This window comes from Arachis ipaensis, chromosome B4 (assembly GCF_059453495.1).
Source record: "Arachis ipaensis isolate K30076 ecotype BB chromosome B4, ASM5945349v1, whole genome shotgun sequence".
In the NCBI taxonomy this organism is placed as follows: Eukaryota; Viridiplantae; Streptophyta; class Magnoliopsida; order Fabales; family Fabaceae; genus Arachis; species Arachis ipaensis.
In genome coordinates this window covers 7,770,996-7,788,484 of record NC_142439.1, presented here as the reverse complement: position 1 = coordinate 7,788,484, position 17,489 = coordinate 7,770,996, and the positions used below count along the sequence as shown (strand labels likewise).

The following is a 17,489-nucleotide window of genomic DNA, read 5'->3' as shown; positions in this document are numbered from 1 at the left end:
ATAATACACTGTGCGAGTAAATAGTTTAATAAAATTTAAACTGTAAAATAAATATATAATAATTAATTTATTAATTTTTTGATTTATGTATAGCAAATCCATTATGTTTGTTCGTATTCTAGTTTGTAACTAGAGAAGTGAATAGAGGGAGTGGATCTTTTTAATTATTTTTAATAATTGAAAATTTTTTATTATTAATTTTATAAATAAAACTAAAAAAATATAAAAAATATTAAAAAAATTATATTTTATTTTGTTAATATTTTGTAACAATTGAGAGTATCTATTCCATGAATAAGGACAAGATTATTTCAGCGCTCACGGCAACAATTTCAAGTTCAGAGAACCGAGTCCTGCCATCGTTATAACGTTACCTTATTTTTTTTTTTTTTTCTTTTTCTCATTGTTTTCAACCGATCCAATTAAATATTTGCATTTAGTTATTTTTAGAAAGAATATAATTTTAACACACTACTAATAGAAAACTGTGTAAAATATCTTCGAATTAGAATTAAACCCTAATTAAAAATGTCAAATTATTGGTCATACATTTTGAACGTGAAGGTCAAAATCTTTCTACGCAGATAAGGCATACAAATTAAATCAAATTATTTAAGAACAGTTTCTATAAGTAACGCAAGGGTTGTTTCAAGTTTCAATTTTTATGGAATTCTTTAGTATAAAAAATGAGCAAGAGTTGAGAGTTGAGAGTTGAGTGTTGAGTGTTGAATATTGACTAACGAGTAACGTGTTTTCTTCCGGGTTTGCAGAACTTGCACTGCATTGGTTGTGTCTGATTTTCACAGAAAGCGAGCATTTTTCAACCTCCATCAACAATGGAAGGTGGTCAACAGAGTGCAGACAAGACGGAGTTCACAGAATGCTGGCGGAGATCCATTCAATCACCATATATTATGCGCCTCGCTCTTTCTGCTGGCATTGGAGGCCTTCTCTTTGGTTATGATACAGGTTTTAATAACAGTAACTGTAACACCCCCTTCTTTCATTCCAACAATTCATAATTGTATCTTTTTCCTATAGGTGTTATTTCTGGCGCTTTGTTGTATATCCGTGATGATTTTGAACAAGTTGATAAGAAAACATGGCTCCAGGTATCCATGCATCTTCATCTTCTCATCCTTTTGTTCTTTTCATGTTTAGAGAGGATATCATATGGTTTTATAGTATTTACATGAAAAGCATCTATGGAATTCCGTCATTAGGAGGGAATCAGCCGGGAATTCGCCATCGATTCCGGTGGTGGATACCCTGATTTCTCTTAATTGTTGATTGATCTAATGGGACAAGGCTTTGTTTATGGAAATACTTTGTTGTCATGTGTGTAATTATTGTTATAATTATTCATTGTTTTGGCAGGAAACTATTGTGAGCATGGCTGTTGCAGGAGCTATAATTGGTGCAGCATTTGGGGGGTGGATGAATGACAAGCTAGGCAGAAAGAAGACACTTTTAATGGCTGATGTCGTGTTCTTTCTGGGTGCAATAGTTATGGCTGCAGCTCCAGCTCCATGGGTTATCTTAATTGGGAGGATTTTGGTTGGTTTGGGAGTTGGCATGGCATCCATGACAGCTCCTCTGTACATATCTGAGGCCTCCCCTGCTAAGATCAGAGGAGCATTAGTCAGCATCAATTCTTTCTTAGTCACTGGTGGCCAATTCCTCTCTTACCTTATCAACTTGGCATTTACCAGGGTATGCAAAAACTGAGAGTGATAGATAAAATGGAACAGATTGAGTAGTTTGATTGATTTATGTTTTTTAATCGATCTTTCAATTTGATTTGTTTAAGGCTCCTGGAACATGGCGTTGGATGCTCGGTGTAGCAGGCGTTCCTGCTTTGGTTCAGTTCATATTGATGTTATCCCTCCCTGAGTCACCTAGATGGCTGTATAGGCAGGTAAATACTAAGTAATTGCCAAGCAAAAAAGTTTCCATGATGGTGAAGATTGAAATTTCCATGCATTAGTCTTGAATGATTCTTAATCTACTGAAATTTATGCTGTCTCTGACAAAATACTCACAGATATAGGTTTGTTTTTTCTTATGTTGAATAGCAAGGACAAGGCTAAGGTTTGATATCTGAATATCTGATACATAATTATGATGAAACTCAGATGTTTGTTAACTTCTTCCTGTGTATCTCATGAGCCACGAGCAGTCTCCTAAAAACCAATGCTGTGAAGGGTTTGCTAACAAATGCCCTTAATTTTTTTTTAAATTTCAAATGAGTATTTTCTCTCATTAGAAACCTTACCAAATCTTATGATTTAAACTAAAATTCCATAATTTTTAACATCTAGCTACTCTGTTGATGTCATGTGAGCTTATATAAGCATATAAAGTTGAAAAATTAATCCCAAATAATTTATTAATAATACATGAGAATGATCAATCATGTGGAGCAAGAATTCTGATTTCATACATCTGCTAACCCCAAAAGAATTTACATTGGTGCCAATTTCATGTATACTAATTTAGTTCTTTTTGGCAGAGTAAGGAAGACGAGGCAAAGCAGATTCTGTCGAAGATTCTTCTCGCCAACGAAGTTGAAGAGGAGATCAAGTTGATGCGTGAATCCATCGAAACAGAGAAGGCAGAGGAAGGCTTGATTGGGCAAAACCTAGGACAGAAACTCAAGGGTGCATTGGCTAATGAAGTTATCCGAAGAGCACTCTACGCAGGCATCATAGTGCAAGTTACTCAGCAGTTTGTTGGCATTAACACTGTCATGTATTACAGCCCTACCATTGTTCAATTCGCTGGAATAGCCTCGAATTCTACAGCTCTTGCGCTTTCTCTGGTTACTTCTGGTCTGAATGCGTTTGGCTCCATCTTGAGTATGCTCTTCGTTGATAGATTCGGAAGGAGAAAGTTGATGCTAGTCTCCATGATTGGCATTATAGTTTGCCTCGTAGCGTTGAGTGTTATATTCAACCTCGCAGCTCACCACTCTCCTACCATTAGTAACAAGGATACCCTCAGCTTCGGTGCAAACTCTACATGCCAGGCTTACACAAAGACTCCGAATTTCTCCTCATGGAACTGCATGCAGTGTTTGCAAGCAGAATGTGCATTTTGTAGCAGCAGTAGTGGTGAAGTAAGTTCTACTAGCTTCCTGTTCAGTTTCATATAATAATATCAAAATTTTTTGTTCACCATTTAATGATGCACAAGTACTATACACAATCATATATGATCGGTACCATGGTAGTATATTTTCAAGAACCGTGTAACCTATTGCATGGTCATATCATGTATGCCTCATGCTTTCCATTGTGTTCCTCCATTCTAAAATATGTCACAGTGAGAATTCGGTATCTTGATATTATCTTATCAATTTTTTTAAGTCAGATATTTTGAACACGGAGAGTATATTACTTGAAAATCTGAAATTTCTCCTAATGATACATAGCTTGATTAAGCAAGACTTAATTCTATATCTTTTTATCTGTGATCCAGTTTCATCCTGGAGCATGTTTGGCATCATCAAAGAGTGTCAGGGGCGTGTGCCATGAGCATCATCGAGTATGGTTTTCGCAGGGCTGTCCAAGCAGAATCGGGATCCTTGCAGTCGGACTCCTCGGATTGTACATATTGGCATACTCTCCAGGAATGGGAACGGTGCCTTGGGTCCTGAACTCGGAGATATACCCATTGAGATTCAGAGGTCTGGGTGGAGGCATAGCTGCAGTTTTCAACTGGTGCTCTAATCTCATTGTGAGTGAGTCATTCTTGAGCATGACAAAGGCATTAGGCTCCTCTGGCACATTCCTCCTCTTTGCTGGATTCTCTTTTCTTGGGCTTTTGGCTATCTATATGTTAGTCCCTGAGACCAAAGGGCTTCAGTTTGAGGAGGTTGAGAAGTTGCTTCAGAAAGGGTTCAGACCTTTCCCATTTGACAAGAAAAAAGAGGATAACAAGGAGAAAGAGCTAAAACAGCAAGGAGTAGTTTGATGCTAATAGCCACTTGTCTCCTTTGCTAAACAACAAAGATAATTGGTTGGCTTTCTTTATCTTTGTGGATGAATTAGTTGGAGGTGAAAAAGCTGTTTATAAATGTCGTTGGGGAATTATCAAGTATCCGTAAATAAGAGGCTTAATTTTCCCGCAAGGTCATGGTTTAGACCTCAATATAATACTTCTGTTGAAGAAAACTATTATTATAAGTGTGTGGTAATTTTAAGTGGACAAGAAACCAAGTATAGTTTGTGAATAATCTTATGAACAATTTCAGTTTTTTTTTTTCTTTCTCTTCTCTTGGTGTCTTTTCCTTTTTCTTTTTGGTTGGTCTTGGAGTCACACCATTGTAGAAACCAAGTTGAAAGTAACTTTGAGTAAGATATTGCAAGATATGGTGGAGTAAGCTCTAAGTAGTGTAGTTGACGAGAAACTCAACAACCCAAGCTTTGTTGAGTTCCGGTAAGTCCCAGGAAACTTCAAATATTTAGATAAACCAAAGAAATCTCATTATCACTAAATAGCTTCACTTTCTGATGATGCAAGCAATCAACCTAATAATAATTTATATAATATTCATACTTTTAAAGTGCATGAACTATACTGCAAACACCGACACTTGATCATTCAAAACTCTGGATTTGAAAGTGCAACCCTCCAAACAAACATCGTGACAAAACATACCTGCTCTGCCAGCTAATTGGTGATTATTAAAAGGGACAATAAGATTTGAAAAGTTAATAGAAAATAAAAAAACAAGATGTGAGATGCTGGATGAGGAAACTTTGTACAACAAAAAATGATGTAATCTTTGGTGGAATTGACTGCAAGGTGGGGCTCTAGGTGCAACTTGGAATCTCATATGGTAGAATACAGCGGTAGTGCCGCTTCGTTCACAAGGACAAGCCACCCGAGGGACCTACAGCATGATCACCACCCAAATTATTCATGAAAACACTAATAATCATGCCCCACTCTCGTCCTTAATCTTTCTTAACACCACCAAACATTTATCTTAAGTTGAAGATCTTTGCGGTAAGATAAGGTACGCAATCTAAATGGCCATTCAGAAGGAGGAAAAGGATAAAAGCTAACTCCAATATTACAAGGCCCATCTTGACTGAATCTATCAGATTCGCTCCTTTTAGGAAATTGATAATCAAGTGTTTTATAAGACTCTTGTCGTTTATAGAATAATTCTTTTGATTTTCTGTAGTATACTGATAATTGTTTGAATAATCACCACACCAACTTGGACCTTGCAGACAATTCTGAATTCTCAACAAGTTTCTGGGTTACCCTGCCTATGTCTTAAGATAAGTACATATTCCGTATTTTCACTCCCAACTTTCCAGCCAATCATAGTCCAAACCTTCAAGGCAAACAGCCATGAAATGAATAATTCCTGGGTATAAAAAAGCTGATACATTTGTTGACTTCGGATATGTTTACTTGGGGGGTTAAAATGAGTTGAAAATTTTCCATGGGTGAACGTCGTGTGTACTTTTTCACCTCATTTTTACCCTATAACTAAACATACCTTACAGAAGATTCTCTCGAATACCAGCTTCAGTCGAGAGTTACATCCAAAGTGTTAAACAGATAGAGTTCATCTAATAGCCTATAAATTAGGCAATGCATTCAGCAACATCCAATATAAGAAACTCAAGCTCTGTTTAGAGTTTAGACCATAGGAGACTATGGACACTAATCACTAAACATTCCAGAGGTAATAGTGTAGTAAAAGGACCGTACTTCCACTAAAAGCAGGAAAATTAACATACAATGATACAATCAGCAACCCTTTTCACAAAACAAGGGTCATTAAAAACAAAGAAAATTTAACAACCTAATTAAAAAAAAAAAAAAAAAAAATTCAAACACAACCAGGTAGCTCCAGGGAAACATAACGAATTGAACAAGGGAAAGCAAAATCCCAAACCTAGCTAAAATCCATGCATCTAAGGTGTCAGTCTATTATAACTCGCTAAGCTGCTTCTAAATTCAATAGACATCGTTCAAACTATGTTGGACACACTGTACAAACAAGCAAAACACTATATATACAATAACCAATTACATTGTATAATTAATTACCTCCCTAAGTAGTAGTAGTAATAACTCCACCTTAAGAACTTGAAGACGATGCTTCTTGTCTTGATTCTCTCAAATATCGAAGGAGTGTTTCAGCCTGCAAAGCCAGAAGCAAACATAAGCTTGAATACGAAAGAGGACAGCAAGGAAGAGGGTCATGTAAGATTTAAAAACTAGAATAATAATAAATTAAATAATAATGAGCAAGTTTTCAATCAAAATAGCACAATTTGCGGAGGATGGAAGACCTTCTCCTTGGTCAATTCCATTTCATATGTTGTGAATAACATGAATCACGTGAGCGTTATCAGGTCAAGGCAAGCTAACTGACATTGAACACTTTTGATAAATCGGCGTGTTTCAGTGAATGAGAACTCTTTGATGCAGATATTATAATGAGAAAATATAAGCACAAGATTAAAGAGTAATAAAGAGAAACTAAATAGAGAGACTCCAACTGACCTTGTGCTTAGCTCGAGCAGTACCGGACTGGGAAAGAGCAACGAGAGGAGGAATGGCGCCTTCCCTCACAAGAAACGCTCGGTTGATAGCACTCTCACTACACAGCTGAAGAAGCGTTAATACGGCGAACTCCTTTCCCTTCATCGAACCATCTTCGATCGCTTCAACCAGAGCAGCGATTCCACCTTCCTCCACGATTGCGTCTTTTCCTTCTTGAATAGCTGCTAGGCTGTTCAGCACTACCATAGCCTTCTCCGCCATGCCAGACCCCTGTTCCGCCACAAGCTCTACCAGAGGCCTCACCGCGCCGGCGCTCACTGCCCGCTCCTTGTTCTGCTTCACCGAGCACAGCTTGTACAGCGTCGTCAGCGCGTCCTTCTTCCCGCGGCTGGAGCCGTTCATCAGCAGCGACACCAGTGGCGGAATCGCGCCGGATGCGCCGATCGAGCTCTTGTTCTCCTCCACAAGCGCTAAGCTGAGAAGCGCACACGCTGCGTTCTGCTTCGAGGTTTCTGTTCCTGTCTTGAGCACGTAGATCAGCGACTTCACGGCGCCGGCATTGGTTATCGGCGTCTTGTTGTCCTCGTGGAGTGAGAGGTTCAGCAGCGCCGTCACCGCGTGCTCCTGCGTCATCGGATCGCTGCACCGAAGCAGCGGAACCAGAACAGGAACTGCGCCTGACTCGGCGATTAGGACTCTGTTATCGGCGCGGTTCTTCGCTAAGAGACGGAGCTTGGCGGCTGCCGATCGCTTCACGGCGATCGACGGCGACTGGAGGCCGTCGATGCAGAGCTTCACTGTTGGCTGAAGATCCTCCGGCGAGATGCTCTCGATGATCTCCGTGGAGAAATTCTCCCTCTGCAAAAACCCTACGCAAGGCTCTGGCTCCGTCTCCTGTTCCTGGTTACCTCCGTTGCCAGCGTCGTTGCTCTTCTGGACGTATTCCGGCGACGGTAAGCATGCGAGGCGCTGGAGCTCACCGGAGATGTCACTGCTGCAGGCGGAGAAGTCACTGAAGGCATGCGAGAGGTCAAGAAGTTCCTCATCGGGGACGGGTGAAGTAGGCTTGATGACGTTCCTGGAGGCGAGCTCGCCGAGGCGGAGGTCGACGACGGAGTCGGAGAGGTTCTCCGATAAGCACGTGGATTTCTCAGTAAAAGAGTAGCAACTGTTGCTGCTGTTATCGTCTTGAAAAAAGTTGGAGCGTATGGTTCGCATAGACCTCCCTATACGACGGTGCGTTTTGGGAGAAATCGCCGACACGGAGTGGTAGCTCCTCTCCAACGGAAAACGGTTAGTGTTGTTGGAGCCAGATTCCTCCAGCGAAACCATATTCTCAAACTGAAAAACCAAACAAGAAACACTAACGGTTATCGCGTATACCTTTAAAATGTTTCAGTTCATAGTAGCAAGTGAAGTGAAGAAGATTGTGCTTGGAGGAGGATTGAAGGAACAAGAGCAGAATAATTAAGTTGCCTTTTATTTATTTATTTTCCTTTTTTCTTTTTTTGTGAAATGAAGTTTTTAAATAGCTGGTTCTTGATGTGAGTGGGGTGGCTTTGGTATCAGGGGGAACGATAGCCTCACAGGGCGCTCAGATTTGTAGGGGTGACGGTCTGTCATGAGTTAGCTAGGGCCCACTATAATCGACGGTTCTGGTGAATCGAAGAGATGTCGGAAGGTGAACGAACCGTGGTGATGGGACTTAGATAATTTCAATTGGCGTTGTCAGCGTCGGCTTTAACCGTCGTCGTTTTGTGACCCCTTTCTACATTTTTTACTGTTCTACTCAACTTGATTTCAGGTCCACCAACAAAATTACTGAAAAGTCCTCGTCACTCTTCCAAGTTCCAACTCCACTTTACCCAGTTTTGATTTTTTAACCACTTTTTCTGAAGATTCTGTGGTTGGAGCTGTACGAAAAGACTAAAACACAGTTGTCAAATCCCAGGAATGTACGCCACGTGTTGCCCTCGCCATATATTCGCCGTCGGATCTGTGTACCATTGGTTATTTTTGGCAAGTCAAATCGCTGTTTTCATTCATGACCTGTTACTATACCATATGTAGCTGGGCTTGGGCTTTTTCCTGGGCCTCCGATCTTTTGTTTCTTATTCTAAAAAGTAAAACTCTGTGTCTGCACGTGCATGTTGGAGGGAACTATCGGCCCCTACGCAAAACCTTATGACATAACAGTCGAATAGTTTGGTTTAAGAACCATGATACCCATGGTAGTGTGTGTGAGTGTGTTGTTTGTGTATGTGTGAAACATGGGTGTAATGTTTATGATTGGAGGTTGTCCAATTCACTTGACCAAAAAAAAAAAAAATAGTCTAATAGTCATTTTATTTATCTGTTTAAATAAATATGATATAAGATTATTTATTTATTTTATTGATTAAATATTAATTAAATTTTAATGAAAATATTATTTTTTAAATTTTTTAATTATAATTAATTAATAAATAATAAATTTTTAAATAAAAATTTATTTTTAAGAAATTAATCTTTAACTTATCAAATTAAACCAAAAATGGTAGGAGATGAAAAAATTAACCTCGAAACCTACGAGCAAACAGTCAACCCAACCCCGGTAAAGTACAATTATGAAAAGGAAAATTAATGGGTTAGTACCTAAGTCAATATTTATTTAAAAGAATTTCAAAATGCAATCAAAGAATTAGGCATGCATGACCAAATATTTATTTATTGGATATCACTGTGCCTTTGTGTGCTGTGGAAAAAGCAATTGCTTTTACTACTTTAAGTTTGGTGGAGTAGCTTCTATATTCACATATCATTATCACTACTAGATAAAAAATACATAATTATATAGTATACCACCCAAAAATATATGTACTATATTTCTTAATTTCATATGATGTTGATGTTATAATAAGTCCAAGCCCCCACCCTTCGGAATTATCAATTTATCATAATATTAACATGTTTAATCCATTATTTTTAACTATAAAAAATTTTCTAAGTCGTAATTTGGTTAGGATATATACTTTTAATTAATCTGAAAGTAGACTAGGAACTTATTTAATTTCTTATAAAACAAAGAGTGAGCATTGAAACTTTCTGTCAAAGAGAACTAATTGATAAAAACTAATACTTGTGGTGACATAATTTTTGTATATTTCTTTATTATTGTACGCAATTGTTTGATTCTGTTCTAGATGAACATATCTGAATAAAGAAAAGTTGAGATATCGGCTTCAAAAGCGACCAATCAAAATGTGTAGTGTTTTTTATACCAATAACAACGTATAGTTTTGCCGGGTTCACTAATTAATTAATTAGTTTGATTAATTATTTCTGCGTTAATGATTTTTGCACGTACAATTAATGTACACATACAACGTAACCACTAGATAGAAAATTATAGTTAATATTATTATTGTGTCTATCTTTGATGGAACGGATCTAGACTACAGATGATACAAATTAATTAATTAAAATACTTGCAGTGCGTTCTTGGCATTATATATGTATGACTGCACATTAATAATTTAATTCTATTGTTATCTAATAATGCAGCATTATGAGTTGTCCACAACAAACCGTAGTCTGACATAGATTTAGACAAAATATATATTGGTTTCGTTCATATTTTGCAGGGAATGGTTTTATCTGATGCATGCAAAGTTCGATTGCCTTAATAGCAGACCAAGACCATTAAACTAATAATGAAGGAAAAATATTAATATTGTTATATATTCTACATTTTCTTAAATGAATAGAAGTTGGAAGTAGACATCCAAACAAGAGTTTAGATAATTTCACATTAGGTTATTATTATAGTGGAATAACTAATGAAGAAATAAATTTTGTTGCTTAAAAAAATACTATTTGTCATAAAATCATTTTTTTCAAAAATTTAAATTGATAAAAAAATAATATAAATAATTATATTTCTAATATTATCTTACCAAAATTAAAGTAAGAATATATATATGTTTGTAAGATTTTAAAAAGTAGTAGTATAATTTTTTATCATGTTATATAATATATTTAATGTTTTAAAATATATTTTTTCTTAAAAATTTGCTACTTGAAAATTTATTTTAAGAAGTGTTCTTAAGAAATTTAGTATCTAAATTAAAGTTACGAAATTATAATTTAAACAAGTAAATTGCGAATTGAATGTTTAATTAAGATAGAATCTATATGTAGAAGATATAATTTATGTGTTTGTTTCTATTAGTTTAATAAGTTTTTAGAAAAAATAGTATCATGATATAAATGATGATATTAAAGTTTCTATGACTAAAAATCTAAAGTTAGATCTTTGTTGAAAAAAAAACGAATTTCAGTATAAAAAAATTAAAAAAATAAAAATTTATAAAAAAAGTCAATTTTTGTGTGAAAATATTAGAGATATAATTATTTACAATTTTTTTATCAGCTTAAATTAAAAAAAAAAGTAATATAATGACGATCCTTGTTTATTATAATTAATATGGTTTATTATATATTTATGTCATCATATAGTTATATATTCAAGGGGAAACACTTATAATAGTTGACCAACATCTAATGGAAACGATTAATTAAGCTTAATTTTGATAGTTGATTGATATGTATACTTCCAAGAAAAAAAATCCTATGTATTATATATTTGTATATATTTAAAACTTCATTATTAAGAGAGTTTATGAGTTGAACTACGAGCGTTGTTGTTCATGATAACGCGCATTTGACCTAAAAATATCGCTTATTAGCTACCTGATGATGAAATAATTAGAATTAAGGAAATGTGAATTAAAGTGTTTGATAGAGAATTAGTTATTGCTTGAGTCTTGAGACACGCAAGGAAGCAAGATCACAAAGAGTGCGATATAGAGTAAGATCATTAAGATTATCTTGTATCCACAACAAGCTACTTTTCTATGTTTATGAGGCTAATGATGATGGTTGCGAACCCTTAAGCTTATCATCGTCGCACTTTAGTAAATGCGATACATAATTAAGAAACTTGTAGCAAAGTAAGAAAAGCAACCTAAGAATACGATGCTTATTGGTGTGGTCATCACTACTCACTAGTCACTACATTCGTGCAATGTTTCATTCACCTAGATCTTTTTTTTTTTTTTTGGCAGATTTATTATGTCTTGAATGTTCCATTTGTATAATTAAATTTTGAATGTGAAATCTGTATTACACTATTACTCCCCATCCTTGTTTGAAACCTGTCTTTAGAGCTGTATATATGTAAATTATCTTTAGAAAATCATACGTATAATCCATTCGACTATGTTAATGTTGCAAGTGTAAGGAGTATTGAAGTTAGTCCCACATCAAAGAAAATAAAGAAGAATGAGGAGTTTATAAAATAAGAGACTCATTTACTTGACACTTTAAAGTTTTGAGTTAGATGTGGTGTCTTTTCATTTTATATTCTCTTCCTTGATTTCTTCCTAATGAAGTATTGAAAGTCTTCTCGACAAAAGGGTGGAGACTGGAGATTCGCACTTAATAAAAAGAAAAAGTGTAAAGAAAATTTTTATTAGTTAATTAATATCAGTCAATTTTTTTTCGCTATAAAAAATCTCATTTTTGGGAGGATTTATTTAAAGAGTATAATTTAAGATTTAAAGTTAAGAATTTATGGTTTAAAATGTCTAGAATTTAAAATAAAAAATAATTTTAAAAAATTAACTAATATTGTGATAAAAAAAAAATGATTTTCTATCATTACTCTTTAAAAAAAAATCCTTTTGTTTGTAGCTAGTTAAACTCATGACAAATTATATGAAACATATACCGTAAAATCTTAAGCCTAAGGCATCAAATTAAAAGCTAGCGTAGCCGTTAATTAATACATAGAATTTCATAGAGCTTACCTTGTGTGTTCTATTTTCTTTCTCTCGTTTTCTTCGAATACGTACGATTCTATTAAATTTTCTAACAAAACAAAATATATGTCAAACCACTTTACATATAGACTTTTTGAAATTAATCAAAGTTGGGAGCACAATAATATATATGGAGGTTGTTAAATGATGCAACATATATAATTCGTGATAATGAATAATGGGCCATTTGAAATGGACAATGAAGCTTTGTTCACCTCAAACTACACTATTATATATTGTTGGTGTTTATCACAAAATTAATTAATGACCCTACTACAAATATGTTAGCTAGTAATAATTGAAAATTTTCTTCTTATAAGAATCCACGTGGGGGCAGCATATCCAAGACCAAGAGTTTCATATCATATGTTACAAATCTAAAGCATATATATATCCAATAAGTTGAAGAGTCTTCTAGCTTTTTGGATTTTTTTTTTCCCCTACTATTATTTTCCCCATTCTTTTTGTCACTTTATCTATCTTTCGGTTTTTGTAGCCTTTCCAAGTTTTAATTCATCTGGCTCTTCTTTTGTGATCCGTGTAGCATGGATGATGAAAACTCAGGTGCAGTCGATTTTCACGTGAAGTTGATATCTGCGTAATCGTTAGATGAAAATTTAGTCAAATTAGTCAAATTATTTAACTGCTCTCTACTATCAACTTCACGTGAAATTGACTGCACCTAAGTTTCCACCAGCATGCATAACACGACTCGAGTCTTTTTTTTTTTTTCCTTTATCTTTCCCAATTAATATTAAACTAATGAAAACGATTACATATAATATAATATCAAGCAAAGTAAGCATGAAAAATAAGTAATAGTTTGTGTAAAATATTATTCTTATTTCTAAGTTACATATTCACAGTAACCGATTTACCGAACCTGAAGTCGCAGGTTATACCTATATTATTTTACGTAAAATTTAAGGAAGATTCCGTACGACTAATTATTAACCTGCATCATCTGCATGTGGGTTCAAAACAACATAGAGTAGTTTGCAGTGCTGTCCTTCTTTCTTAGCATGCTTTTCATTCTTCACTTCTCACCGACACTCTAAACTACAACACAAAAAATAGTCATGTAAAACTGTAAAATCCCTTATTTACCTTTTTACAAAATTCGGTAGTTTGCTTTATCATACCAAAATAAAAATAAAAAGGAGGATGCTCTAAAAAATGTGTAAAATATTTTTTTGTAAAGATACTTATGTGTCACATTATTATTTGAGGTATTAATGAATCGATTATTTTTGAGTTTCTTAACAAATTAGAATAAAACTGATTTTTTATAACAATAAAAATAAATCCAATTGTTATCACATCCGGTCGAACTTACCAATTTACATAACCCACTGGATTATGATTTTTTTTAAAACAAAAATCAAAGATATATTTGTCTATTTATCAAAAAATTTAAACATGATTAAGTTTAGATTGTGTAAATCGATCGGATCAAATCGGGTCTAATAATTATAATGTAAACAATTGGATTTATTATTATTAATATAATAAACCGATTTTGTTCTGGTTTATTAAAAAATAAATTATTAACCGATTTAATAAAGATGTCCAATAATATCATAATACATGTAAACGTCTTTAAAAAAAGATATTTTATTTTAGTATCTTTATGAAAGTGGCCTCCAAATAAAAAACAATCACAACAACAAAATCTTAATATCCTACTAAATAAAGTAGATTACATAGATCGAACATCAAAGATACTTGTATCATATCATGTTTACAGTAAAATTGTTGACTTGTAGATTTTCTTAGATCAAGATAAAAATAAAAAAAAATCAAAGGAATAAAGTAAAAAAAATAAAAAATTTAGATTGAATACTAAAAATAAATAATAAATTAAATTAAATCACTATTAAATTTGTAATTTTTATAGTATATAAATCTACTATTTTAATTTAAAAATAATTATTTTTTATTTTATCAATTTATAATTTTTCCATTTTAGAAAAACTTGATTCGGATAGAGATGTGATGGCGGGGTGGAAAGTTGAAAGGAAGAGTTATAAGAAAAGTCCAAAAGGAGAGGCACATCAGCATGAATCCATAACCCATAAGGAGCAGTCCCATAGAGTATGGGCCTAGCTAGTTCTTCACTATGACTTAGGCTACAATAGAATCCTATTAATAAAAACAACTCGAGTGGGCCAAACTTCATTTTAAACTTTTATTTATAGCGTCAGAATATTTACTTTTACAAAAATACTATGTACATATTTAAAATTAGTTATTACATTTTTATATTTGTGTGTATAAATACTAAAATATATATTATTTAATTTATTTTTAATATATAAATAGTATGATTGTTAATAAGAATTTTGTTAACTTGTGTGTTAATAGTATAAGTTAAATATACTATAAAAAAATATTTTAAAAAAATTATTATTATATTTTATTAAATATGGCCTACTAGTTAAATCCTATTAATAAAATGATGTATGCTAAAATGATCTAAAATTTTGTGTCTCCAATTGTATGTACTAAAAGAAATGATGATAAATATAGTGGTTGCAGGGATTATGACATATGAATATGGATGATGGAGCAATGAGGAAGTATGATGATCATAGTTTGATATAGGGACAGGTGGAGACATAGGCCTATTTTATGGCCTTAAAATGGAACACGAATCACCACATGTCCAATTCAAATAGCAGTGTTTGGTTTTGCTTCTTTTCTTTGGTGGTCAACAACGCACCGGTGACTGATTTTCTTGTAACTCTAAATTCATAGTTTATTGTAGGTTTGTAGGCATGCCAACCCTTCAAGTCACTCACTATTATGACTTCTTATGCTGCCAACTACTTTGACCTTATCACTTCTTATGAAAGCATTTCATTATTGTAATAATGATTCTCTGCTCATCCCCATCAACTTCCCATACCAATTATGGTTTAAACAGAACTTCTCTATAATTCCTAAGAAGGAATTTTTTAAATGATATAAAAGTGTTGAATTTTTCATTTAAAAAGAGATAATGACTTCTTATTCTGTATTTAAAAAAAAAAAAAACTATATGCCTAGAATTTTAATATTTTATGAACATTTATCTAGAACTTTATCAATGGTGAGGTTCTTATTTGGGCCATGATGGGCTGGAGAAGTACAAATCAAATTGCGTATAAAGCCCATAAGTCTCATGAAGAATTGTGAGTTCTGGCTTCTGAGATATCCAATTGAGTTTATGGGCCCAAATTGCTTCCTTTATACAAAGAAAAAAAAGGTTAAAGCCCATTTCAATTTGGATTGTTGTCCAAAAAACAAAAGCTTTGAATTGTTGTAGAGGAAATATTCAACCTAAACTAGTGTCAAGTCCAAAAAAAAAAAAAAAAACTAGCGTCACACATCACAAATTAATTAAAAAATAAATAACTAATTTACGTCAACATGGGATTGATTTAGCTCCAATCATCCTCCTGATCAGATTTGTAGTAAAAACAAAAGAACATCAACATGGGATTGTTGGAGTAATTTAATTGCTAATTTGCTATAGTTCAATTAAACCCAAAACAGCTAAAAAAAATGTCATAGTTTTGGAGGAGGACTTTACACCTTAGTATATCAATTTGAAAAGGTCATGAAAAATGGGATTAACAAGTAAAAATAAAAAAAAATTGAAAAATCAAAATGGAATATATTTTTTCATCGGTTATATGGCAGCAATGATATTTGAATTTAGGCTTATTTAGATCTTTCATTGAACCATTTTCCTTCAATTTGAAGAATGTAAATCTTATATTTATTTTTTAACATAAAGATTTGGTTATTTTTTTTGGATATGAAAAGGATGTGTGTTGTGCATTATTGTAGAAGATGTGGGTGCTAGACATGGATGTGGGAACAGTTTTTTCTAAAACAGGGATGAAGAAATCGGACCATCCGATTTCTTTATAAAAAAAATTAAGCTTACTAATCGGACAGTCTGATTAGTGTGAAAGATGAAATTTAAATTGTGGTGAAGATAATCGGACCCTCCGATTTGTATTTAAAAAATTAAAAAAATTTGGTGTACTCAAAAATCGAACTGTCCGATTTTTACTCCTAACACCGCAGTTGCGTAAAGCACCTATACACTTCATATCTACGTCCTATACCATTCCCCTTTCCATATCTAAATTAAAAATGGTAAAGATTTCTGTGTAAAATCATTTTTCCAAATGTAAACTCACACTCTATGCTTAAAATATCCGAGAAATAATTTTCTTATACTATGAAAATGAAACATCCATTGAGTGAGATTTGAAATTGAAAGCGATATTATGATATATAATCTTGCAGCCTTTCATGAATCCATAAATATAAAATTGCTCCACATTATAAAAATAGTGACAAGGCTAACTCTCTTTGAAGGAAAGATTTGATGTTTTGATGTTTGAAATTGGAGAGAGTCAAGATTTCAGAGTCTGAGATTTTCATTCCACCCGCCACTACACGCACGTAATGACCTTATTATGTTCCACACTTTTTCTTTGGCTAATAATATTTTAATTGGTAAACTATGTTGTCTTTAATTAATATTTTTTTAAAAGTTTAAAAGATAATCTGAAATATGTTTTATTCTTTTTATTGTTTGAAATATGTTTTAATGTTATCTTTATTATTAATTTTTTGTGGTCAAACTAATAACAAAAATAAGATTAAAATTTATTTCAAAAATAAAGAACAAAATAAATCAAATTAAGAAATACATTTACCCTAATTTACCTTAACATACATGTGTTTGATCTTATATGTGTCCTTAGAACTAACAACATATATTCTATCTGGACGTACTTAATTCGACCCAATTCGATCTGTATATATTTAGAATATATCTTACTCTATTATATGTGTAGTAAAGAAAGTGGATATTAAATCCATAATAACTTGCTTCTTGTAAAAATTCAAAATAACCATTAAGTTAATAATTTAAATTACTAATTTATTACACTTGTTATTAAAGAATAATATTATAAGAATTTGGAGTTAGAAGAAGAACGACAAAATATTTGTCTTTGTTTGTGTTATTTTAATTTTATTAAGAAATTGATGATCATGTTATTGTAATTTTATGTTAAATTTTTTTAAGAT

At 33.2% G+C, this 17,489-nt stretch overlaps 2 protein-coding genes across 4 annotated transcripts; one reads left to right on the top strand and one right to left on the bottom strand.

Annotated features, from left to right (window-relative positions):
* Positions 1-313: 313 nt before the first annotated feature.
* Positions 314-4,266, top strand: INT4 (inositol transporter 4). 3 transcript variants are annotated; one of them, XM_088484051.1, is made up of 7 exons: positions 314-369; positions 771-969; positions 1,042-1,112; positions 1,378-1,713; positions 1,811-1,918; positions 2,513-3,118; positions 3,481-4,266. In XM_088484051.1, the coding sequence occupies exons 2-7, from the start codon at positions 837-839 to the stop codon at positions 3,973-3,975; spliced, it is 1,749 nt and encodes a 582-aa protein (XP_088340177.1). In that variant the 5' UTR covers positions 314-369; positions 771-836; the 3' UTR covers positions 3,976-4,266. The 3 variants fall into 3 exon arrangements, with proteins under 3 accessions (XP_088340177.1, XP_088340175.1, XP_088340176.1); XM_088484049.1 differs by having other exon boundaries at positions 335-589; XM_088484050.1 differs by lacking the exon at positions 314-369 and adding an exon at positions 466-564.
* A 1,448-nt stretch (positions 4,267-5,714) lies between these two features.
* LOC107638704 (ARM repeat superfamily protein) lies at positions 5,715-8,104 on the bottom strand. Its single transcript, XM_016342066.3, has 2 exons — positions 6,535-8,104; positions 5,715-6,169 (listed from the first exon to the last, which is right to left on the bottom strand). Exons 1-2 carry the CDS (start codon positions 7,864-7,866, stop codon positions 6,107-6,109), a joined length of 1,395 nt encoding a protein of 464 aa, XP_016197552.1. The 5' UTR covers positions 7,867-8,104; the 3' UTR covers positions 5,715-6,106.
* Positions 8,105-17,489: the final 9,385 nt, after the last annotated feature.

Coding starts and splice junctions, on each gene's coding strand:
- INT4 (XM_088484051.1), top strand. CDS start 837: ATGGAAGGTGGTCAACAGAGTGCAGACAAGACGGAGTTCACAGAATGC. Junction 1,113..1,377: donor ATAAGAAAACATGGCTCCAG/GTATCCATGCAT, acceptor TTGTTTTGGCAG/GAAACTATTGTGAGCATGGC. Junction 1,919..2,512: donor CTAGATGGCTGTATAGGCAG/GTAAATACTAAG, acceptor TCTTTTTGGCAG/AGTAAGGAAGACGAGGCAAA.
- LOC107638704 (XM_016342066.3), bottom strand. CDS start 7,866: ATGGTTTCGCTGGAGGAATCTGGCTCCAACAACACTAACCGTTTTCCG. Junction 6,170..6,534: donor CTGCTCGAGCTAAGCACAAG/GTCAGTTGGAGT, acceptor CTGGCTTTGCAG/GCTGAAACACTCCTTCGATA.